This window comes from Centruroides vittatus, unplaced genomic scaffold (genome assembly GCF_030686945.1).
Source record: "Centruroides vittatus isolate TY-2023 unplaced genomic scaffold, ASM3068694v2 contig_926, whole genome shotgun sequence".
Taxonomy (NCBI): domain Eukaryota; kingdom Metazoa; phylum Arthropoda; class Arachnida; order Scorpiones; family Buthidae; genus Centruroides; species Centruroides vittatus.
In genome coordinates this window covers 2,582,714-2,608,828 of record NW_027122612.1, presented here as the reverse complement: position 1 = coordinate 2,608,828, position 26,115 = coordinate 2,582,714, and the positions used below count along the sequence as shown (strand labels likewise).

General features: G+C 31.7%; 1 protein-coding gene across 1 annotated transcript in view; it reads left to right on the top strand.

The window, feature by feature from the left end:
- The window catches only part of LOC136984648 (uncharacterized), a 30,200-nt gene extending 4,085 nt beyond the window's left edge, over positions 1-26,115 (top strand). The window contains exons 2-8 of the mRNA XM_067281716.1: positions 6,904-6,983; positions 19,514-19,573; positions 19,978-20,013; positions 20,728-20,796; positions 23,201-23,251; positions 25,295-25,342; positions 25,990-26,115. Coding sequence (XP_067137817.1) covers positions 6,904-6,983; positions 19,514-19,573; positions 19,978-20,013; positions 20,728-20,796; positions 23,201-23,251; positions 25,295-25,342; positions 25,990-26,094 — 449 coding nt within the window. The 3' untranslated portion in view covers positions 26,095-26,115. The remainder of the gene's footprint in view (positions 1-6,903; positions 6,984-19,513; positions 19,574-19,977; positions 20,014-20,727; positions 20,797-23,200; positions 23,252-25,294; positions 25,343-25,989) is intronic.

Sequence of the window (26,115 nt, the reverse complement as noted above, 5' to 3'; positions counted from 1 at the left end):
CCTGGACCAAGTTTTATATCGTAGTTTTGGGGCGTAGTTACAGAAGCTCGCACCGGGCGCATAAAAGACTAGTTACGACGCTGATTCCACTACAACACCGGCCAGTTGTAATTAACCTATTAGCATAATTAATAAAGTGTGATCTTCTCCTGATTATAAAAGTGTGCCACGAGTCCAAAAGATTGAGAATCGATAAGCTAGTGAAGTCTTTCCCTTTTCATTGCCACATAATAAAGGATGACAACGGAAGAAATTGAAATAATGCAATAAATGATAACGAAAAAGAAATAACACACAAATAAAATATTTGAAACGTTTAAAATTAATGTAATATAACACAGATTTACTTATGAGTTAGGTACGACTGACCTCAATTTTACCACTTCTCGCACTGAGAGGATACTTTGTTGTTGTTCTCGAAATTTATTGAGTAAGTTACAATAACTATATCGGTTTAAGTAATTCATAATTAAGGTCATTCGAAAGATAATTTCACTTGCGGTCAATGTATAAAGTGTGCCGCAATCATTTAATTTATATTTAAAAGTTGTAGGTTTTGAATATAATAATCACTCTATGAATTCTGATAAAATCATTTCTTTAATTAGAAGATTACTTATTATTACACATTATATTCACTACAAAAACTTAACCAATAAAATAATTCCAGCAACCAGTTGCATAACTTTTCCGGCTGTTAGGACATTTTATTTAATAAATGACTTTCATATTATTATATTATTATTATTATTGTAAATAGGCAAAAGACTTAATTTTGAGGGTAGAGACGAATTTTAGAAAACATTAAGTACCAATATTGAGTAAAATTTTTAAAGTCCGACCCCACTCCAGATATGTCACACCACACCTCCTTTTATCTCTCCACCTGCTGGAACTTTAACCACGAAAATTTAATAGAATCAATGCCCTTAGGGTATGTACACAAGTTACCATATCAAGTGTCTTTTCTTAATTTAATCTTTACCTCATCTTCAATATTAAATGAAATAGGCGTCAACACACACACATATAAGCACTGAATTTTTCCTCATGTTTTCTTTTTTTTTTTTTTTTTTTTTTACTTTTATGGGTTCAAGAGGTCTGGAGGGTCAAATTAGACACCACTTCATACTTTACCGTGTTATTTAATATATACAAAACACACAAGAAAGTAACAATAAGTGTTCGAGAAGTGTTTCAATTAATCGACATGCAATATTGTATAAAACTCATTTAATTTATATTAACAACATATAACATTAAATAACATACTAACACAGTCTGGTTTACACAACTTTACATAATTATAATATAATAATTTTTAATCTGTTCTGAAATATTCAACCGGTTGATCGAGAGCTAAAATTGGCACTCGAATCATTCTTGCATTATAGCCTACTTATCATGCAAAACATGAAATGCTTACTGGAAAGTTGCCTTAATAATAGTACATCAAAGTAATACACGCAATAGCTTACACATACTAAACTAGCGTAAATGGGAATTTTCATTTTTACACTAAAATCAAGAAAATATATGTAATTTATAGTTGTCAAACTGTATTTTTAAGATAATTATTTTATCGTATTGTTACGAAGTGTTTTATTAATTAAAATAAAATTTTTACAAGATTAAGGATGTAGTTACTTATTCCAAGGTAAGTTAATTGAATTATATGGCATAAACGTTTATCAATCGATTTAAGGGCATCTTTCAGATCTGGGCCATAAGCAGTTGTAATTGTCTAATTTACTTTGGCCTAATTACAATGACATTTTTTTTTTTTTTGAAAAACTTCGATCACATCTGAAATAAATTTATAACAAATCTGGAGAAGAAAAATCTCCAGATTTGAAAAAAAATCGTTTACAAAGCTGGCGATAAATAGCCAGTCATTGCTTACACGTTGCCCATCCATCGCTACGCGGTGCCCCAAGTTGGCACCCTACAAAAGCGACAATCCTAAGTCACGTGGCCAATCATGGCGAATCACTTACGAAGAGGATGCTCTATCTTAAAACTTGGATAACCCACTCCTTCCTCTAATTTCATTTTTTTTACGATAAGAGTATATTGCTGTACACTCTTATTGCAATCACTAACATCTACATAACTCAGTGGAGCATTAGAGCTTCATGAGGCCCGGAAAATTTGAATTAGGGGGACTAGGGAAATTTTTAGCTGAAATATTTTCTTACAATAGATTGATTTGGGGCCTCAGGAAATTGTTTTTTTTTGCCCTGACAGAAGAATAACTTCGTTAACATACTGTTCTCTCAATTAATTGCATTTCCTTCGGAATTAACACAAGGTTGCTGTTGAGAACAAATCACAGGAAATCTCTTCTTGATGGAAAAAATAGGTTTATTTTCATTACGCATTTCGGGCTTAATGCCCCTCTTCAGTTCTATTTTATTAAATATATCGGAAAAAATTATGTAAGAAATTACAGAATGTATTGAATTATACTTAAATATAATTTAATACATTAAATTAAATGGAAAATAAACCTACCTTTTCTATCAAAAAAGAGTGTTCTTGTGTGATTTGTTCTCAACAGCAACCTTGTGCTAATTCCGAAGGAAATACAATCTAATAACTTATAAACTTTTAGACAATAAAATATCTCGTGTCATAATTTGAATTAATTTTGTTTACAATTTACTCCTACGAAGTTTGTTCACTTGTCCGGTCGAATGATACCATAATTATTCAAATCTCATAACTTCTAGTCGGTCTGAGAATCGGCTACTATCTATTTTTCATACCCCTACACCATTTCCCCCTTTCAAAAATATATTTATATATGGATTAAGGCTTTTATGTCCAACAGATGGCGCTAACTTCCGACGACCTAAGTTTGCTTTTCTGTGAAAATGGACTGAAGCAGATCATTTTCTACCTATCTATATAAATAAAATATAACGTTCGTTTGTTCCTACCGATTCCTTTGAAATTTTGACACAACGTTGCATTCGAATACGCACGTGTTTTTATATAATATACATGTCGAAATTCCCCCCAGTGGGGGGAGATGGACGGGATTAAGGCTTACCGTGAAGAACTCGGCTTCTATTATACTATTTTACGTGCGGTTTTTTGCGTTTTTAATTGCTTTTTAATAGGTTACGTCAACAGAATATACACTAAAAAGGGATTTTTCGATATTCCCCAGCGGGAAAAGTGACGGGATTAAGGCTTACTGTGAAGAACTCGGCTTTTATTATACTATTTTAGACGCGTTTTTGATTGCGTTTTAATAGGGTACGTCAAGAGAATGTACACTAAGAAGGGATTTTTTGAAATTCCCCCCACGGGGGAAGTGTTATACATTTATAAATACATACATTTTGAGCCACAACAACGCGTGGCCGGGTCAGCTAGTAACTTATAAACTTTTAGACAATAAAATATTCTTGTAATAATTTGAATTAATTTTGTTTACAATTTATTACGATGTTTGTTCACTTGTCCGGTCGAATGATAAATAATTATTCAAATCTCATAACTTTTATCGGACGTGAAATCATTGCAGTGTCGATCTTCGAGTTTCCTTATAATAGATAACATTAAACTAATTTTTCTAGCTTTAATAATAATTTCTGATATCGTTTTCGGCCCACTTTATGGGCCATCCTCAGGTTACAGTTGTTCGACTCTAATACAAAATCGAACACGTTCAAAATTAAACTAAATTAGAACATACATTTTAAATTTAAACAAATAGAACAAGTATAACACCAAATAATAAATAAGAAAATCCAAATAAAACACAAATGTAAATGAAAATAAAATACGGTGACTGGCCGTAAACATTAAGGAAAAATTCTTTATCCTTTAACGCATATATCTATTGAGCCTCTGTATAAGCATTATTATGTGTGTTACTTTTTACCATGTACTTCCATGATGACGGTAACCCCGTCGCATCTTTATAATTTAAACATCTGCCAGACAAACCCGCTCTGTAAATTTCGCATTTCTCCGTTATGGATGACAACGTTGGCGAGTGTACTTTTGCAAGAATTTTGGCATCCTCCCATTGCACAACAGAACCATCGGCTTGCGCAATCCTGGATAACGCTGTTGAACACTTGTTTTTTGCGACATCATACTGGTGCTCTTTAATCCTCACTCTAAGATTTCTATTGGTGACCCCTACGTAGTCCTTATCAATTCCCAATTGCTCATTTTTGTATGGAATCGCATAAACTCCTGCCTGCTCTCTATCGCCAATTCTTTCTTTGTCATTTCTAATCAACCTATATACTGTGGGGGCCCTTTTACATAATATACTGGCGTTTTTGTGTCTCGATATTTGCTTCATAATAGGGAAGAGACATTTATTATAGGTAAACTTTGTGAAGTTACCCCCAGCTTCAGGTTTCTTCTTAGAGTTGCTCTTAGGCTTTACGTATGCTGTTATTAAACGCTCTATAGACCTTGTTTCAAACCCTAACTCCTTTGCCACCATTTTTATTCTACCCAGCTCATCCATCGTGTCCATTATATTCGAGCAATACAAAAATGCTCTTCTGATTAGGGCCCTAAATGCGGATAATTTATAAACGGTTGGGTCATTAGAATTTGCCGGAATATACATCGGATCATGTGTGGGTTTGATGTACACCTTCGTGTACAAAGTTCCATTCCTAAACTCAATGCCAACATCCAAGAAGTGTAGTTGCTTGCTACTAATTTGCTCAAGGTTAAGTTTTAAGCCATGCTGGTTAGAGTTCATTTGGTCTAAGAATCGTTGAATCATTGCATCATTATTCCAAATAATTAGAACGTCGTCTACATATCTTTTGTACATGATTATGTATTCATTATAGTTGAAAATCGTCATGCGTTCCATTCTTCTTACCACCAACTCACAGAGCAGGCCAGACATCGGGCTGCCCATAGGGACCCCTCTTAACTGCTTGTAAACTTTACCTTGGAAACTGAAAAATGACTGAAAGCATATCAGATCGACCATTGTCTCTAAATCTTTTTTGTGTTCGTATGCTTTTGGGTGCAACTCACATAACAGGTTCATTAACTCTTCAAAACATGAGGTAAGATTTATTGATGGAAACATACTCTCGAAATCCATAACAGTCCCAATTTCTTTGTCCATTAACGATATATCATGCAGGTTTTTAACTAAACTAAAAGCGTCTTTTGTGACGAATTGGTAGTCTTCAATTAATGGTGTTAAATGCCTATGCATACGTTTCTCCAGAATGTAGGTTGGTCCTTTACATTTCTCTACTACCGGTCTGACCTCTTTACCGCTTTTATGTATCTTTGCGAACCCAAACAACCTAGGTACGCCTGGGCAGGTGATGTGGGCCCCTTTTAGGAAAGGAACAACGATGTAGAGGCGACGTTCTAATTATTTGGAATAATGATGCAATGATTCAACGATTCTTAGACCAAATGAACTCTAACCAGCATGGCTTAAAACTTAACCTTGAGCAAATTAGTAGCAAGCAACTACACTTCTTGGATGTTGGCATTGAGTTTAGGAATGGAACTTTGTACACGAAGGTGTACATCAAACCCACACATGATCCGATGTATATTCCGGCAAATTCTAATGACCCAACCGTTTATAAATTATCCGCATTTAGGGCCCTAATCAGAAGAGCATTTTTGTATTGCTCGAATATAATGGACACGATGGATGAGCTGGGTAGAATAAAAATGGTGGCAAAGGAGTTAGGGTTTGAAACAAGGTCTATAGAGCGTTTAATAACAGCATACGTAAAGCCTAAGAGCAACTCTAAGAAGAAACCTGAAGCTGGGGGTAACTTCACAAAGTTTACCTATAATAAATGTCTCTTCCCTATTATGAAGCAAATATCGAGACACAAAAACGCCAGTATATTATGTAAAAGGGCCCCCACAGTATATAGGTTGATTAGAAATGACAAAGAAAGAATTGGCGATAGAGAGCAGGCAGGAGTTTATGCGATTCCATACAAAAATGAGCAATTGGGAATTGATAAGGACTACGTAGGGGTCACCAATAGAAATCTTAGAGTGAGGATTAAAGAGCACCAGTATGATGTCGCAAAAAACAAGTGTTCAACAGCGTTATCCAGGATTGCGCAAGCCGATGGTTCTGTTGTGCAATGGGAGGATGCCAAAATTCTTGCAAAAGTACACTCGCCAACGTTGTCATCCATAACGGAGAAATGCGAAATTTACAGAGCGGGTTTGTCTGGCAGATGTTTAAATTATAAAGATGCGACGGGGTTACCGTCATCATGGAAGTACATGGTAAAAAGTAACACACATAATAATGCTTATACAGAGGCTCAATAGATATATGCGTTAAAGGATAAAGAATTTTTCCTTAATGTTTACGGCCAGTCACCGTATTTTATTTTCATTTACATTTGTGTTTTATTTGGATTTTCTTATTTATTATTTGGTGTTATACTTGTTCTATTTGTTTAAATTTAAAATGTATGTTCTAATTTAGTTTAATTTTGAACGTGTTCGATTTTGTATTAGAGTCGAACAACTGAACCTGAGTATGCCGAGAAATGCCTAATAACTTATAAACTTTTAGACAATAAAATATTCTTGTAATAATTTGAATTAATTTTGTTTACAATTTATTACGATGTTTGTTCACTTGTCCGGTCGAATGATAAATAATTATTCAAATCTCATAACTTTTATCGGACGTGAAATCATTGCAGTGTCGATTTTCGAGTTTCCTTATAATAGATAAATTAAACTAATTTTTCTAGCTTTAATAATAATTTTGAATTAAACAAATATTCTTTCATTTTATTATATCTTAATAAATATATTATTTCATATTTTAGCTTACTCTAGCAATCGAATATTTACTTATTTAAATTATATCTTCGTTAGGTAAAAATTTCTCTTTTGTCTCTCTAGTTTTCTCGTTGAACTGCAAACTGGGAGAATGTTTATGCTCGTTTAGCCAATGTATTATTTCCGAAACAAATCCAATAAATGTAAGTCAAAATATACTTTTTTATAATTATAATTATAACTATTAATATTTAAGAACCTAGAAAAATGCTTGAGATAGTTTCTAATTTATATTCTCGATACTCAAATTCTTAGACATCAATAATTTAATACAGATACAATGTAATCCCTCAGTTTAAAATCTCGAAAGGATCTTTGAAAATTTAAGGTTTGATTTCGATTCTTTCACCTTTAAAATCCAACAGATAAAACTCGCAGCTAACAAAGAGTCTTCTAAAATGAATGCTACCATTTTAAATTATTATAATTATGTTAATTATTATCTGTGAAGTGTGCGAAGTATACCTATCGATAGAGTAACTGGACAGTTTGCTAGTCCCTGTCTCATCTATTTAGTCGAGGTTATAACATAAATAAATAAATATATTTTTCTCATTGGCAATGCAATAAAAATTCTATTTAGGCATTCATTAATCATAGAAAATATATTTAAAATTTAATCGAAGGTTTTATTTTCTGTTTATTATTAATCGAAAACATGATTATATAAAGAATAAAAGACGATCGTAATATAACACGTCTTATATTCATTTTCTTTCCTTAAGGAAAACATTCTTATTTTTAATCGTAGGTACAGGTACATTTTTACTTCTTATATTTTAATTCACAGAGAAAAAGTTTAATATTTAATTCGTAATTTTTATAATTTTTACTCTATATTATTGAGATTCTTATCTAGAATTATAGCTAAATATTTATCGGATTGGATTTACTGACATGAAATTCTACAGCACTAATTTGTACATTAAGGGCGTTTTTGACCTGGTGGCACAGCATGATTTGATTAATTGAATTGTTTATGCAAAACACAAACTGCCTGTGGGCACAGAATGATTTGATTAACTGAATTGTTTATGCAAAACACAAACTGCCTGTGGGCACAGAATGATTTGATTAACTGAATTGTTTATGCAAAACACAAACTGCCTGTGGGCACAGCATGATTTAATTAATTGAATTGTTTATGCAAAACACAAACTGCCTGTGGGCACAGCATGATTTGATTAACTGAATTGTTTATGCAAAACACAAACTGCCTGTGGGCACAGAATGATTTGATTAACTGAATTGTTTATGCAAAACACAAACTGCCTGTGGGCACAGCATGATTTGATTAATTGAATTGTTTATGCAAAACACAAACTGCCTGTGGGCACAGCATGATTTGATTAATTGAATTGTTTATGCAAAACACAAACTGCCTGTGGGCACAGCATGATTTGATTAACTGAATTGTTTATGCAAAACACAAACTGCCTGTGGGCACAGAATGATTTGATTAATTGAATTGTTTATGCAAAACACAAACTGCCTGTGGGCACAGCATGATTTGATTAACTGAATTGTTTATGCAAAACACAAACTGCCTGTGGGCACAGAATGATTTGATTAACTGAATTGTTTATGCAAAACACAAACTGCCTGTGGGCACAGCATGATTTGATTAACTGAATTGTTTATGCAAAACACAAACTGCCTGTGGGCACAGCATGATTTGATTAACTGAATTGTTTATGCAAAACAAAAACTGCCCGGAATGATAAAATTAAGAATTAAATCATTATTTTCTAGCTTTTTTACTGTGAAAATTGGGAATTTTTCTAATCTTTTCCTTTTAACTGTGAAAGACTTGCCAATTTTCTAAATTCTAATTTAAGTAAAAGAATAGAATAACTTTGGTAAGAAGGCAATTTATGTTTATAATAGTATGTTGGCAATTACAGATAAACAATTGTACAATTGTGAGTTCTATTACACAATTGTTCTGAAATGTTAAAGTTATGTTAACGAGTGCTTATGGGAATAATGATTCAAAAAATTTTATATAAGGAATATCTATCATGGAGACAAAAATTGATCCAAGGATCAAAAACTGCAATTCAATATTTTATTTACAGAATTTCTATAAAATTTACAAATTAAAGTAAGTCAAACAACTACAGTAAAACCTATTCAAAGCGGAATTTTAATGAAACGGAAACCTGCCTAAACGGAAATAATTCTTAGGAACTCAGAGATTTTCTGCGTTAAAAGAAACCTGTTTAAAACGGACACCTGCCAAACCGGAAAAAATATTCGGTACCGTACGAGTCCGGTTTACACAGGTTTCACTGCAACATTACGGTATTTGATATGTTATAATTACATGTTCTAATTAAATTTCGCTTGTTTTCTATTATAATTAGTAAATGAAGATCCAAATAGAATAGAACGAATAAACGATTATGTAGATTTAGATCAGTTCCAGAAAATTATTTTTGGACCGATTCGAATAATTCTAACAAAGTAAAAACTTCACAATTCACATAATTCGCTACAGATTAACACATGAAAAATCCAGCAGTGTATATAATGATTATATATTTTTATATTATTAATTATAAAATCGCAAAAACTTGTTTTCGGGGTAGGGATAAGTTCTTAAAAAATTATAAATTCCAATAACAAGTAAACTTTTTATTAAATCTGGCTTCACTCGAGACATGACACTTGACCCCTTCTATCTTTTACCGTCTTTGACCTTTAACCACCAAACTTTAAAAGCATCAATGTCCGATACGTAGAAATAATCGTATCAACTTTTTTGATCTTTCCAATTTGTTTCTTTGTAAACGGCAACGCGAAACGTAGGCGATATGCCGAGAGGATGCCTTCTAAGAGGACTTTCTGTGGAAAATTGGCCCTATTTAGGTGTTATAAAGGCGAAGGAAACCCGGAAAACTCTACGTGGCCAGCTCGTTGGCGACGTGCGAACTCACGACCAACGGCCAGTGGTTTTATCCATTTTTGGCCATTGGTGGGCTCTTGGTGTCTTCAGTCTTGATGTATGATCTAAATTGTGTCGCATTGCCGATGCGCACACAATTTTGTAAGAAATTTTTTCAGTTTTGGGCTCGTAGAGTGCAAAAAGGGACGGGTTAAATTTTCATCAATAACCGTACTTTATAACAGACAGAAAAGTAATACAGTAATACGTGCGCTAAATACACGAATCTTACATGTATTCGGAGGGCTGCTGCTTCAATTGTCAAGGACAGTTATAACTATTCGGGATTCATTATCTTGAATAGTTATGGCTGTTTGTGGCATTCTCGAATGCAATTTTTCTTTTACTATGATGATTATTATTTAAAGGGAATTCGAAGAAAAATAAATTATAGGCTACATTTCAATTTTATTCGTGTTTACAGTTTTCTTATCTGTAAAAGAATAATTTAATAGTCGATTATTTTTAATTTATATTGTAGATAATTATAGATAAGCAACAATTTGAGTAATGCGTAACTTTCTCAGCAAAAAAATTAAAATTGTGTGTGGCGCCAACTGTTATGATTTTTTACTTTAAAAACTTTTTATATTATTAATTATTATAAAATGGCAAAAGCCTTAATTTTTAAAGCAAAGATGAGTTTAAAATATATATATAAATGCTAATACGAGTAAAATCGTCATTAAGTTCGACCTTACTCGAGATATGACACGTGGCCTTTTCTATCTCCCCACCCCGTTGAGATTTAATCATCCAAATTTAATAGCATCAGTCTCTCTAATATGCAAACTTTCCTGCAAAATTTCAGAAATTTTCGACAAAATTTACAGGAGTTATTAAGCTTTAAAGAGAGTGAACAAAACTATGTTCTCCCTTCACACACAGAAACATCCATATACAGAAAAAACTCCCAACTTTTCTTTACATTTCTGGACGTTTCCAGATTCCCCTAGTCCAAAAATGTAAAAATATTCGGGGGGGGGAGAGTTATTTTTTTGACCGATCGTCATACTCTTTTTTTTTGTTATACCATGAGATCGTAAAGTCTATTCGCAGTAGGCGGGAAAACGTAACGGAGCTACCGGAAACGAAGTAATGAAGTCACAAGCTAATGAGCACGGTTTACTACGGAGCGACTTTACGATCGCACGGTGTATAACAGCGGGGAAAGTAATAAACTGCGCTCTTTTCTCTTAAGGAATGATAGGAATGGTGGTTAAACTGTAATAGTACAGTACATCAATGACTTAGCAGCCATAGGAGGCCGTTTCCGAAAATCATGCATTATAACTTACAAACTATTCATGTTGGAGTAAATTTGATTACATATTCCGAAAGTTTATGTCTTAAAACCTATTTCGCACTATGTCCAGATTTAACTCTTATAGTTTAGAAGAAGCAAGCTGCTTTATAACGAGTATAAACAATAATAAAATACATGAAATATTGTAACAAAATACAAAGTCATTTAATTACATTTAAGTACATTTAATTAGCTTTCGCATAATATAACTTTTAAAATGTACTTTATTTTACATATGATATAGGTAGCATTGTGTTAATATTGAAACCTACGACATTATTGAGCGGTAAAGTTGGAGTTATGTATTATGGCTGAAGAATGTCACACACTTCCAATAACGTAAATTTGCCTAATGACCCTCGAACATACACGTTATTCACGTGAAAACTAAAAATTGCGTCACGGGGAATCGATGAATCGTCAGGGATATTTTTGCTACGAATAGTCTATATTCGGAATAAGACGGGTGGATCCAGACTATCCTAGAGGGGAGAGTGAAGTTCCCAGACAAGGTCAAGGGCACCTTCTGAAAAAGATAATGGAAAAAACACTAGAAAATTTTTAAAAAAATATTTTCCTGATTAAAATTTATTTATTTTTTTATATTGTGTCGTGTCTTTCATTTCTATACTACTCGTGAATTAGCGGCCATATAAAATGAGAATTTTATTGAATTTACATTAAAAATTTTTAAAACATTTCAACTCTGCTGTCTCAAGATTAAATTTTAAATTCCGAATGAGCCATTGCTAAAGGACGATACTATCTTAAAACAAACAAAAAACTGAATTAAGTTCAAAGACTTATTGAAGAGGCTATAATGTGTCTATCCCCCAGCAATTTGCAAAAAAAATGTATTATATACTTCTCATACATTTACACAAAGAATAATTTTCTAGCCGATCATATTAAAAACAATCATTTTAAGGTTGGTCTGTACGTCTACATTTTTTTTTTATAAGTCTGCATTGCATAATCTGAGGCGGCTATGAGAAAACATTGCGTGCAAGCAAATATATTTTAAACCTAAATTTATTGAAGCGTAATTTTCTCAAAATAAATTGAAATCCATAAATCATTGCTTACGTTTGCCAAAATTATTGTATATCTCTGCCATTCTTCCAGAGAATGGCAAACTAATTTAACAAGATATAAAGAAGAATTATTTATTACTATTATCAGATTTGTTTATCAACCTGCATGAAATACGAAGCTCTGAATTCTACACGTATTAAAATAAACTTGAAATGTATTTAAATATTTTTCGATTAAATGTGTTTGTTATTGATGTTCATGGCAGTTTTAAAACTTACTTTTAAATCTTGGCTACATGCCACGATCAATTCAAAGTTAAATTTGTAAAATTCATCGCCTGCGGCCTAAGCGCAAGAACGACTAAAAGAGGAAAAAAATCTAAGTAGCTCAATTAACCTACTACCAAGGTTGAATTTGAATTTATTAACATTAATTAATAACATATGTGTTTTCAACTGTAATTATTTATAACTATAATTTTGCTATTAAGTAATCGCTTAGCAAGAATACAAATATCAATAATACTTAAGTTAAAGTTTGATATTTTTAGGAATTCTTAAAAACCTTTTCCCCCCGTGATGTAGCCCAAAGTTAGCTAATACCAAAGACTTGCATCTTTATAAAGGAAAAAATATTTATAAGATGCAATGCTCAACAATCTTCGTGGGATTAAGAAATGAATAAAATCATAAAACACTGGATATGCACTTGTACTGTACTTGAAATTGAATCTCCATCTATGGTTGTTTCTTTATAAATACGTACAAATATTATAGCACTGAAGAGGGGTTGAGAGTTAACGTCGATTCGAAATGCATATGTAGAATAAAGAGTTGAATAAATTGTACGCTTTAATCTTGGATATTGTATTTGCTGAACGAAATACTATACCTATAAATATAGGATTATTTAGTTAAAATACCTAACATATATGTGTTACTGTAAAAGACCGATATCTGGCAAATGTCGAGATTCTCCGGTGAATGTCAGCATTCACACAGTTGTTTCGTGTATGTACGAAATATTTGCTAAATATCATTATTTCTCACTTACACTGGCAAATGTCGACATTCAGCATGCACTGATGGTGAATGTCGAATAAAAATATTTTTCTTACGTTAAGTCAAAAATGCAACTTTTTAATATATGATATATGTCAAAATAGGAGAAAGCTTAAGTAACTGCACATGTAAATGAACTATTGAATCTAAACCTAAAACAAACAGTACATTCTTAATCAGAAAAGAAAAATAATACCGATAATAAACGTACACATAAATTACGTGATTAACGTCATACAATCTTATACTGTCTTGTGCAATTCAAAGTGTCATACACTTTGAATTGCGCAAGACTCCCTTGCTTTTACAACTGCATTTAGTCGTGGAACACTTTGCAATTACAGCGTGTATAGCCTTTCCTTCCACTTCTCGAATTAGTTGCAGATGCTTCTCTCAGGGAGAAATCTTACCTAACCTAACCTAACATTGCATGCACCAACAAACCTTGCATAAGACTGACTAACAGCAGTGTTCGAAAGTATAACAAATAGATGCGGCTTTTCGTTTCGACCTCCACCAAAGCTTATCTATGCTTGTCGACATATACCGGCGATTGTTCGAATGTATAATAATATACACTTTCACTTACGTATTTTGTATGTGTCGACATTCACCGGAGAATATCGACATTCTCTAATTTCGGTCTTTCATATATATAATTTTTGGTTAGCGATTTGGTTGAGAACAAGATCGTCATGTATACCAGAAATTCTACACATAAGTACGGTTTAAATGTCTGACGAATATTTTAAAATATTATGTAACTGAAGAATAATTTTCTATAATAAGCCTATTAATAATCTAGTCATCTACGTTTACTGTTTGGACTGATGAAGAACTATGAGTCCGAAATGCATTTTCGATAGTAATACTTTTGAACTTGATTTTCTGACTTTGTTTTATCACTTAACCTACAAGGAGTGATAAGTCTGTGCAATTACCAAATTTGGGCTACACCAGGAAGCATTAATCCAGACAAAAACTGAGAATATTGACCTGTTTTTGCAAATAGATTCAATCGGGTAAAATTGCCCCTTTATGGAAGAAAATCATTTCTTGGTGAGAATATGAAGACGAAGGAATATCCTTATTCGAATTTTGAAGAATATTTCGAATGATTTCCATATCGGAATGGCGGTTTATTTTTTGTTCGAATAAACCCATCACTAATTGAAATCGGAAAGTACGTATGTCCATCAGTGTCCGAGTGGATAAAACCACTGAACACGAGTGGGTTCCCGCTTGGCCAACGTGCTGGCCACGTGGAATTTCCACGGCTTTCATCTCGTTACTAACACCTAAATATGGCTAATTTTCTATAAAAGACCTTCCGGGCGGCATTCCTGTCCAGCAGATCGCCCGTGTGTCGCGTTGCTGTAAACAAATAAAACCTAAAACCAAATCAAATAATACATTAATTAATTCAAAAGTTAAATAAATACAATAATTGGACTTTTTATTGTAGCAGAATATTTTTAATTCGTTGAAGTAGAAAAAGTAACAGATTAATTCATCGTTATACTTTAAAATTCAATTATTGAATTCACTAAATGAAATTTTATAATAGAATAGTTATGCATTTTGTTTCCTTGTCAATTTTTATAAATTGTAGCAAAAGATAGTCTAGATCTCTAGAACATATAGTTTTTAATATTCGTAATACAATTTAACAATAATATTATAAAATTAAAATAAATAAAATGGCAGAATTTCCAATTTCAGTTCAAATTTAAAGTTCAGGAATGCCCTCTCTTACACTGGTGCACAGTAGGTTGTATAAACAGAAGCTTCTTTACTAAATTTATCTTCGTAATTATTAAAACTGCGTAACAATACACATTTCTGGATAGAAGCAAGTTTCCTTGGAATTAATAAGTGTCTGCTGGAACGAGAATTCGAAACATCGGTTCTACGAGTTTTTTTGATGTTTTGCAGTAAACGTTTCTTTTGTTTTTAAATATTAAAAGCGGTTTGTCCTCGATAACTTCCTCGTTAGTTCTTTTCAGACGTGAAATTATAGGTTGATGTTGTAATATGTGTTTATTCTTTTATTAATGTTCACATAAATAAATACCTACTCAACCAAATCAGGGGTTTAGAAAGCAACGAAACGTATCCTCGTTTGAAATCAGCCAGATGACTTATTTTCGCCCATCTCCTTTAGCCTATTATTAGGATCTCTCACGAAGTTGGAATCCTGTGATTTGAATAAATTAGATTTTCCTAAATGTTTTTACTCTTTTTTTTTTGCATGATATTGTTCTTCATTTCTCATCCACGTTAACAGATCTCCCGTGGACCAGATTTGTCGACACCGATTCAAAATGGAGACTAACTATATAGCCCTTAAGGGACATTGATGATGATAAGAAATTAATGTAATATTCCAATTTTACTTCCCCGGCTGTTTTATATAACAGGGAAAGTATAGCAATCGGTCAAAAAATGATCCTCCAAGACTGAGGACACCTTAAAACCTCTAGAAATGAAAAAGTTTGGGGTTTCTTCTGTATGTATGTCGGTCGTGTCTAGCACGATTTTGTTACCAACTCCAGATATGAAAAACGACCCCCTTATCTACCCACCCACAGGTTCTAGAATTTCCAAAATTTAGTAACATCAATCCCTTTAATACACAAACCCCCCTGCAAAATTTATTTAGAAATTTTCGACAAAACGTACAAGAGTTATTAAAAACCCTTCGTACCCGCAATCGAACTCAGTTCGATCGGTTTACATAGCGTTACACAGAAAACGGTGTTTTAGACCCTCGGAGAAAAAAATCGGCGAAAAAAAAATGTTTTTTTTGGACTTTCGGATGTTTTTTCAGTCCCCAAATTTTTTGAAAAATTTTTTCCCGCGCGAAAAAATTTTATTGCGATTTTAATTAACCCTTAATGATGCGCGATTAATGCTTAATTGTTTTTTTATGGGATTTTTTTTATAGAACTTTATTTATCCTTCTAAACTTCTAGCGCACCGATTTTACTTCGGTAAAGTTATTTAAAGCTATTTTCTGATGTAAAAAACAACATCCAATAGTTTTTTAATTTTTTTAATTAATAGATTTTTTTATAATTACGTTTAATTAAGTCGAGGGGGTCGGGAATTTCAATTAAAATCGTAATTTTAAAAAAAAGTTTTGAAATATCCCGCCATCTAGTATTCACCCTACTTTTTACCCTTCTCCTCCCGAGAGTTTCATGAGAATGTCCCGCGAAACACGACACCAGCTGTTCTCAAGGTCATCCAGCTGTGTAAACAATGACTCATCAGTGTCAAGTTTCGCGCTAAGGCGAGAAAAAGGAAATTGTACTTTGAAGTGTTTTCTTCAAAATTAACACATTTCTTTCGTTTTTAATATTTTTAATGTAATTAAACGTAATTAATTAAAAAAATTTAAAAAAAAACGCAGCGGAAGGGGTTAATTAAATTAAACTACAAGTTAATAACAACCAGCTTACTGCATATCGAGGTGGGTATGCAAACGTACACTGGTGAGGACGTACGGCCGGATGGTGAGGTAAGTTACTCGACATATCCGGGTGAGATCGACCAAGAAAGATATTTGTGGAATTGCTGGTCCTGATCCCATCCCGGATACCCAGAACGATGGGGCGAAGCTTTAATCGCCTCAGTCATCCTACATCCTTTATTTGTTTGCTGTTGTAAACCTCACTCAACAATTTCACTGAATACGTGTATGGTTATGCCATTTTTCTAAATTTAACGAAAATTATTTTTATTTTAATGAATAATTTAATTAATTCTTTATTAAAGTTAAAACTAATTTTAGTTTTTTTGGCCGGGGGGAGACATTTTTTAATCGATCGCCATACTTTTCCTCTATTATACAAAAAGGAGCAAGGAAAGTAAAATTAGGTATGTAATGACATAAAATTGGCAATATATAAAAAATGATAATGTTTATTCCAAGGATATACTAATGAAGTTAATCGATTTGGCCTGTGAATTCATGTGTAACAATTCCAATATACTATGTTCAAAGCTAAATAAATATTATTCAGATGTTTTTAAAAATTAATTCTTAACTTTGTTAGGAATCCTCCCCACGAGGGGGAAACATTTTATTTTTTTAATAGATATTGGTTTAATTGAAAACAAAGCGCTGTTGAACAGTTCAAAACCTTCTGTTTTTTGTCCGGTACTTTCATTAATTTTGAATTCTTACATCAGCATTATTATATAAATTAGTCTAAAATTCCCCCCCGGCATGTTATCAACTTTATCTGATTGTTGAAATAATATTTGAAGTTCATCTAAACTACTTTTTTATCCGTTGTTATACCACAATTTATATTTCTAGTGGAGTCCCAACTAGATCTATAAAACTAGAAATAGAAATTTTAGTAAAGCATTTCCGGGAAAGACCTTCATCTTTTATTTTACGTAAACGACCTTCAGTAATGGGCAGGATTTCCCGGAATCGCTGATCAAAAATTAAAACGCCATTAATTAATATTTATTTGCATATTATACAACGGATCGAAACAAGGACACAAAGTTTACATAACTCAGTTTTAATTTATTAAAAAGTGTACGTGTTTCTTTTATATACCGAAAAAAATTGTAATGGATTCTTAATGTAATAGATAATTAACATTTTCATTACGTTTTAATTATCCTTTGAAAAACTTGTTTTAATAAAATTTCTAGGTCTTATAGATAAGATTCAATTAGAGATTGCAATCCAGCAGTGTTTTCAATCCAGCTGGATTTTTGCTGGACCAACATCATTCCAGCTGGATCCAGCGCGGATGTATTTTTAGTGCAATAAAGTGTTATCTATCTATCTATACAGCAATTTATGGTATTTTTTAAAGAAATAGAACATTTTTTAAAAAAATACTTAAGAAACTTTCATTATTTAGACTGGTCACTATAAATCAGTAAAACTTCTTACACATTTAGGTAGTAAACTTAACTTTGGTTCGGTTTAACACTTGAGATAAAGATAATTACTTTAAATGTTTAGTTAGATTATAATTATAATGTAATCTTTACGTTAAATAATAGCAAAGGTAATACTACTAATTAATTTATACTAATATATTATAATAATGTAAGGACGGATAATCAGTGGCAAAGTGGCTATCAGTCTTACCAGTTTTCTTATATAGGCTCTACATATCAGTCTGTAGTTATTTATAAGTAATTTAATTATTAGTGTTAGTAAAGTAGTGAGTAAGTAACTAGTTATTATTATCAGAATCATGAATCACATACGTTCATATCATTATGTATCTAAGATACTGATACTCATTAATTTAATTAACTATTTAACTAATTAGGTAGTCTCAGTTTCTCACTAATTTTCACAATAAAATTGCCTATCGTAGCCCATTAACCACTTATAGAATAAAGGTTTTTTTTTTTTGTGGTTTTAGGCCCTTTACCGCTCTTAGAGCACAAAAAGGCCAAAAGAATAAAGGTTATAAACTCATACTTAATAGAATTAGAGTAGAAGTTATAAAATATTAGTCTTGTCTTGAATAAAGTATTTTAAAAGATTAAATAAAATTAAATCAATCACTTCTGTTATTTTTTTCACTTTTCTGGAAGTAGGATCTCAAGAAACAAATGGTATTAATGGTGTTTTCTCCCAACCTACTTCTTAATGAATTGCATATATTCGCTGCGGAGAAGGCCCTTTCTGCCTCTACGCTAGTTGGTTCCAGAATCATCAAATAATCATAGATCGTTCCGTCACGTGATTAATTGACGTAACATCCGACCGTATATTAGAATTATGCACTAGGAGAGGAGTTAATTATTTTATTTAGCGAGAGCGGAAAGTCAACTGGCAATTAGATCAGCAGAGGTAAAAGGGCGGGCGGTGCGGTATAGAGAGAGGGTGTAGCACCCACACTGAACGACATCACTTTCGCAGCCGCCGAGCGATAGCGCACGTAACAAAGCGGCAACCCCGACAACGTAGACTTTTGCGCCATTATTTAGGAAGTTAATTGAGTATTCGCGGATCCGCAGCGCTGGATCCAGCACCTGATGGTGGATCCAGCAGGCCGAAGAATGCGCTGGATTGCTGGATGAGGGATCCAGCAATTGCAATTCCTAGACTCAATACAGATTGGTAGTTTTCGTTTTAAATTAAATAGTTTTTGTAATTTTTGCGGAAAAGAAATAACTGGATTTAGACTAGTCAAAAATGTTTCTACAGTAAATTGTGTAATAGAATACAATACTAGAATAAAATCTATATTAAATTAATATTTATAAAAAATAATAATAATTAATTCTGTCTGCAAATTTTTGAAATATATAATAATAATTGATTTTATTTAGCAAAAACAATTGGTAATCGATTGTTGTCAAAGAAGCAAAAATGATTCGGAAAATATTTTGGTGAGTTATAAATTTTATTTTATTTATGTAATATGTGAATATATGTATACAGAGTGGGCGAAAAGTAGTAGGACAATGTTTGAAGCTCTGTAATATTAAAAGAGTTAGTTTTATTCGAAAACAAGGTTTTCGTTTACGTGAATTAGATGTCAAGTAATCAGTTTTTTCAACAATTATCCCTTTTGTGGTGACCAATCTGTGCAACACAGATTGGTCAACACAAGCGATTCAGCGCTTCTAACATTGTCCTACTACTTCTGACACACTGTACACACACACAAACATATACATAATTATACAGTATATGTATGTATGCAACTTTTTAATATATACGTAATTATTAATGACTGATCTTAATTCAAAAACAAGAAAGCATTCATATCTATATCTTTTTAAAATTTTAGAGTCACAACTACTGTTCGAACGGCTATTCATTTTTTGTAAGTATGGAATAAATATTAATTTTATTATTAAGAAAGCTTTCTTATTAATTCATGTTTTATTCTATTTTACTTTTTTTGTTGTTGTGTAAAACATATGCTTTGAACCATTTATACATCGTATACACTTATTTAATTTATTATTCTTTTAAAATATAAAATTCTAAAATATTCTTTAGAAATTTTTTAAAAATGGAAAGAACATGTGAATAAACGATAAACAATATTATTGAAAGATGTATAATGTATATAGTATGATTTAAATAATGCATGTATGATGTGTAAATATTCTTAATATCTAATATTATAATGCTTCATCACCAATTTACAGTGGATAGCATTCTAAATCGCCGGTGAAGCATCTGTATTTTCAATGTATTATATTCATTTCTGAAAAATTTGGTTCACAAGATTTTTGCAGGGAAGAATTAAAAATAAATAATGATAATAATACTAATTATTTACCAAAATAACAATGCGAATATAAGCTATTTATTTCACTTATTCGCTTAATTTGTAATATATTATGGCAAAATCTTTAAAATAGCTACCATTTTTATTCTAAACAAATACAATTTTCTCAAAGATATTTTGTTTATAAATCCTTGATACATTTTAAGTAAATGTAAAAATAAATGTCATAATATTATTAATTTAACGTAATTTACAATTTTAACTTTTATGAAATAAAATTTAAATAAACTAATTTTTCAGAATTTACAAAATTGTACGAGAAAACTTCGTAGCGATTGCAGAAGAAATATTATGGTCTACATGTCACGGGTAAATCTACAAAATACGTTAATAAATTTTCTTTATTTGTTAAAATTTTAATCAAAAAAGAAATAGTTCGTTTATCACATATAATAGCTTTATAATATCTATTATAAACGTAACTGTAGAATTTAATTTGTATATAGCACTGAAGAATATCTCTCATGTCTTCATTATATATAATTACAATTATTCATGTAATACGTGATTACAATTTCGCAACATAGACACGCTCCTGTACAAACGTACAATTTAAAATACTTTTAGTGTCATTTACCTTGACACATGCAGTAATACAGTCGGGGTTGGGAGTATACAGGTACCGTAGGCTATGCTGCCACAGATTTGCCTGCAAATGTTGGAACTTTCGTTTTAGATTAATTACACTCGTACACGGTCTAAAGTAACTTACGACGTAACCTGGCATTCCATCTGGTCCCATAAATGCACGATGGGTGACGAATGTGAAGATTGGGCAGGCCAAGGTGTGACTTAATAGACATTCCTGGGAAACATGCGTAACTAAACCTTATTTTGCTTGAAAAATGGCTGTTTGTAGTCCTAGGTCGTAGGTAATGAGGGGATGCAAAATTTCCTGAACACACTGAACCACTGTGCTGTCTCTTGCAACATTACTAAATGTGTCCAACTCTCGTATAAGACGGTCACCCAGACCAGTAATCCAATAATGGAGGCGATATGCCCAAGGCTGTCGAGCGCTTGTATGGGACTCGGGATAGATCGAGACCCTTTTTCTTATTTTTTTAACAAAAGAAATACCACAGAATTTATCTTTATTAATAAAATGAACTCTTCAATATGTTATATTTTTTCAGTAAAAATAACATTAATTTATTGGGATAGTAACTACTATGGGTCCTGAAGTTTTTTCCAGGTACGAGAAATAGCCCCAGCTTTTCACCTCTCGATAGCTTCTACTGTCATTTACAGTAAAGACAGGATTGAAGCACAACTAGTGATGCTTAACACTGATACGATGGTCATCCTTGTCAGTTCAGAATGATCCAGATGATGAACAATTCGGAGAAACGGCTATTCTACTTCCTTTAGCTCAATGATGCAGCCTTTCTCAAACTCCATCAGCTGTGTATACTATATTTCAGTGATTCTCAAAGTGGGGTCGCGACCCCCAAGGGGGTCGTGAAAAATATTTGGGGGGTCGCTGAAAAATTGATGCCAGATCAATTTTTTCAAATATTTTATAAATTTACTATGGATTCATGTTTAGAAATAATAGAAATAAAAAATATATAAAATAATTTTTACTTTAAAAAAATTGCACATATAAATAATAAAAATAATATAAATATTTAAATACGAGCCTAACCCCCTCCTTCCGGGATGTTTTTTGACACATACTTATTCTTCGGGGGTCCTTTGAAATTTTTAAGTGCAGAAGGGGGGTCGCGGTCTAAAAAGTTTGAGAAACACTGCTATATTTGACTGCATCGTACAGGTATTCTTAGCGTTTGAAGACTCCAAACAGATACACTGAAAAATCTGACACAGCGAGCCTCTGCCAGCCTTTTTATGGAATACTAAAGTAGCAATTTTTAAAGCACTCTGGTGGCATTGCCTGGCATACAATCGGAGCACACCTGAAATCATTTACAAATCTGTTTGAGACATACAGTAGCTGTAAGCTGTTTTTCAGTAATAGGACAATTCTGAGTGAGTGACTGTTGTATATGAGTAACGTACTTTATACGAATGAGTATATATGAGTAAACGTACTTTATAGTGAAATAAAAAACAGTTATTTAAGAAACTTTATAACAAATAATGTGAGTTATTATGAAATAACTAATTCTGAAATCGCTTTCTTAATTTATTGAGTTTCCTATGAGAAGTGCCCATGCAAACGCCTACCTTATGAAATAACAACACCTTTATTTCATAAACCGTCATTCAATAGTCATAGAATGTTTCCATATTTACCACCTTCCTCAGTACAGAATTTTACATTATCCCTATTAATTTTGACAAGACATATTTACAAAAAATAAATCATTAAACCTTTCTCATATGAATAATACACCTTATTCACACGTATATCCAATTTTAGAATTGAATTTCAGTAGAAATATTTTTCCCAACAAATATATTATTTAAAGTAGTATACTGTATAAATAAATCAGTGGCGCGTTATCCTATGGGAAAAATGGGCAATTGCCTGGGGGTCTCAAACCAAGCTTTTAAAAGAAAGTATCCCCACAAAAAATTTCCTCGAAGAAAAATATCTGATGTCAACACTACATGGGGCTCCCTAATTCGAATTCGTCTGGGCCCCACAAAGCGATAATACGCCAAATAAATAATAAAAAATATATATTATATTATTTAAAATATATATTATAAAGTATAAATATATTCTTTTCATTATTTTCTGCAGGCTTTATTTGATATAGTTAACTTTTTTGGTGAAGTCGAATCCGTGTTAAAAGTAAGTAAAATTGTTAAATTATAATAAGCATGGGCGTAAACTCTAAGGGGTTGCCCAGGATAATAGAAAAATTTAATCGTAAATTGTAATAATGTGAAATGTTCCTTGTACAAAATTTATATTTGCATTTAATTAAGCTTAAAATATTTTTTATTATGTTAATTTATATATTTTAAATGAAATAATACTACTGTACAGGTATCGAGTGTAACCTGTAATCTACTAATTGCCTTTTCTTGTGTCGCCATCTGTTATTAAGTTGTAAAACTTTTGAAACAGTTTCTGAAATAGTTTTAATTTCCAAAAAATATTTGGTTTCATTCTAATAAGTTCTAAAACGGATAGTTTGCTCTTTCTGTAAGTTATATATTATTGCTTTTATTTTTAAAACAATATAATGTTAAACACTATACAACAATAAATACTGTCTTTTTTTGTTTATTAAAAACACCAAAAATTGTTGTCATCATTAAAAATTATCCTGTTTTGATTATCTACGTTTTTTAATTGTCACACGAATTAAATTTGACAACATTATCTGAAATATACATAGTACGTGGGATGGAATTGCTCACTGTGTTTATGACAAGTATATTTATTGTGTTGCGAGGTAATTTCTGTATGTATGGATATTAGGGGGGCACGATGTTGTTCAACTTCTTTGAAGCTAAATAACTCCTGTGGTTTTGGTCGAAAATTTCTGAAATTTTGTAGGGAGGTTTGTTTATTAGGAAGATTGATGCTATTAAATTTTGGTGTTTGAAGGTCGAGGGGGTGGGGAGATAATAGGATTGTCTGTATCTCCAGTAGGGTAGGGCTTAATGACGATTTTACTCGTTATAAAATTTACAAACTTTTTTAAAATAAAACTCACCCCTACCCTCAAAATTAAGCTTTTTGCCATTTTATAATAGTTAAAAATATAAAAAGCTTTAAAATAAAATATCATAACAGATGGCGCCACACTGATTATAAATATTGCCGGGAAAGTTGAGCAACTCGTTTCTTTTTTTTTTTTTATAATTTATAACCATTTGAATGTAATGGCTTCATTTTATTGTTGTAAATTGCATCTGACAGCACCGAACTTTTACTAATATAACGTAGCGAATCCCTTGTGTATAAAATGATTGGTGTAGTTGATACTTGAACTACGAAAAGTTTTTGTAGGTTTCACTCTTCTTAAATCCAATCTGATTATTTTTTAATTTAAAACTATTATTTCGACTTCATTAATTTTTGTTTAATTCGTTTCAATTGTTAACGTTTGAATCATGATAAGTGATCTATCCTCTGCTTTATTTTATTAAATTATCCCACAAATTAGGGCAATGTGCATGAATGACAACATTGATGAAAACTAAGTATCAATCAGGGTTACAATATGGCACACGAAAGAAAGATATACCTTCTCCTTTGACTTTATAAAATGATTTTCATTGGAACTACCTCGTACTTACCACTCACTGTCACCTTAATTTTACCATTATTTTTGACATACAGTATAAATTCTAATTGTTTCTTATATTGTTAAACTCACGTAATAATAATTAGGTTCGCTCTGGAGTAACTGGTTTTGAACCAGAGTTTTATTGTATTGTTCTCACTCATACCCATTGTTAATACTGTGTTGTGAGAACTAAGAGGGTCATACCCATTGTTAATACTGTGTTGGGAGAACTAAGAGGGTCATACCCATTGTTAATACTGTGTTGTGAGAACTAAGACGGTCATACCCATTGTTAATACTGTGTTGTGAGAATTAAGAGGGTCATACCCATTGTTAAAACTGTATTGTGAATTTACAATCTTACTATTAACGATGTGAGGTAACTTAGTCATTTTAAAAATTTAGTGTGTTATATATTTAATGGCTGCTTATGGATATTTAAAAATTTCAAGAATAATTTTAAACTTTCTTCAAGATGTAAAATATATAAATTCTAACAAAAGAGCTACCTCTTATTTATTAGACAATGCAGAATAGAACAAATAGTGTCCATTGTAAATAACGCTTATCAAAAAATATTTTTTCATTCTTAGGAAAGTGAAGAATCACTCAATTGTGAAGAATTTATAAAAAACATTATTGTGAGTATTTTATTTATTTAATTTTAAATTTTAAGAATTGAAATATTTATTCGGCAATAAATAATTTTAGAATGACAATAACGTCTAAATGATAATTAATTATTTTGAGTCGTTACTCGTAAAAATTAGAATTAAACTTTTAACTCGTGACGGTTTGAATTTATTCATGCGAAATTACCATTATGGACAATTCTGATTATAATTAGAATGTGTAGGCGTGAATTAAAGATGGGGAAACTAAGTGTCCTCGAAAAATCGCGAAGATTTAATTTAAATTTAAACTCACGTTTGTAAATTCAGTAAATGGGTATTTCACACACGCAACCATTAGTATAACTGCTCACGAATAAATACATTTTTAAATAATTCAATGTATAATAGTATAATTATATTATATACTAACAAACGGCACTAAACACAGTATATCTGCCCTATTTTATAACGTTTAAAGTCTGGTTAACTTTATTAACTTTCGCTTCTAACAAAGCGACTGAATCAGGTATAACAGTATGCGACTGTTCTTAAAATAATATAAAATATATCTCTAAAAGTAATTTTTGGGAGTTTTTGTGTATATATTTTCATCTTTAATAATAATTAAACTTATTTATAATTTCAATATATATCATAAATTCTTATATTTTCAGACCAAATTCGTGAATAAATGCGAAAAGAATAATAAGCGAAATTTGGAACTTTCTTGCATTATTTTAAATTCTGTTTATGGAAGAAGAAATAACATTGAAAAATAAATTCAAAAGTTTTCAGAAATA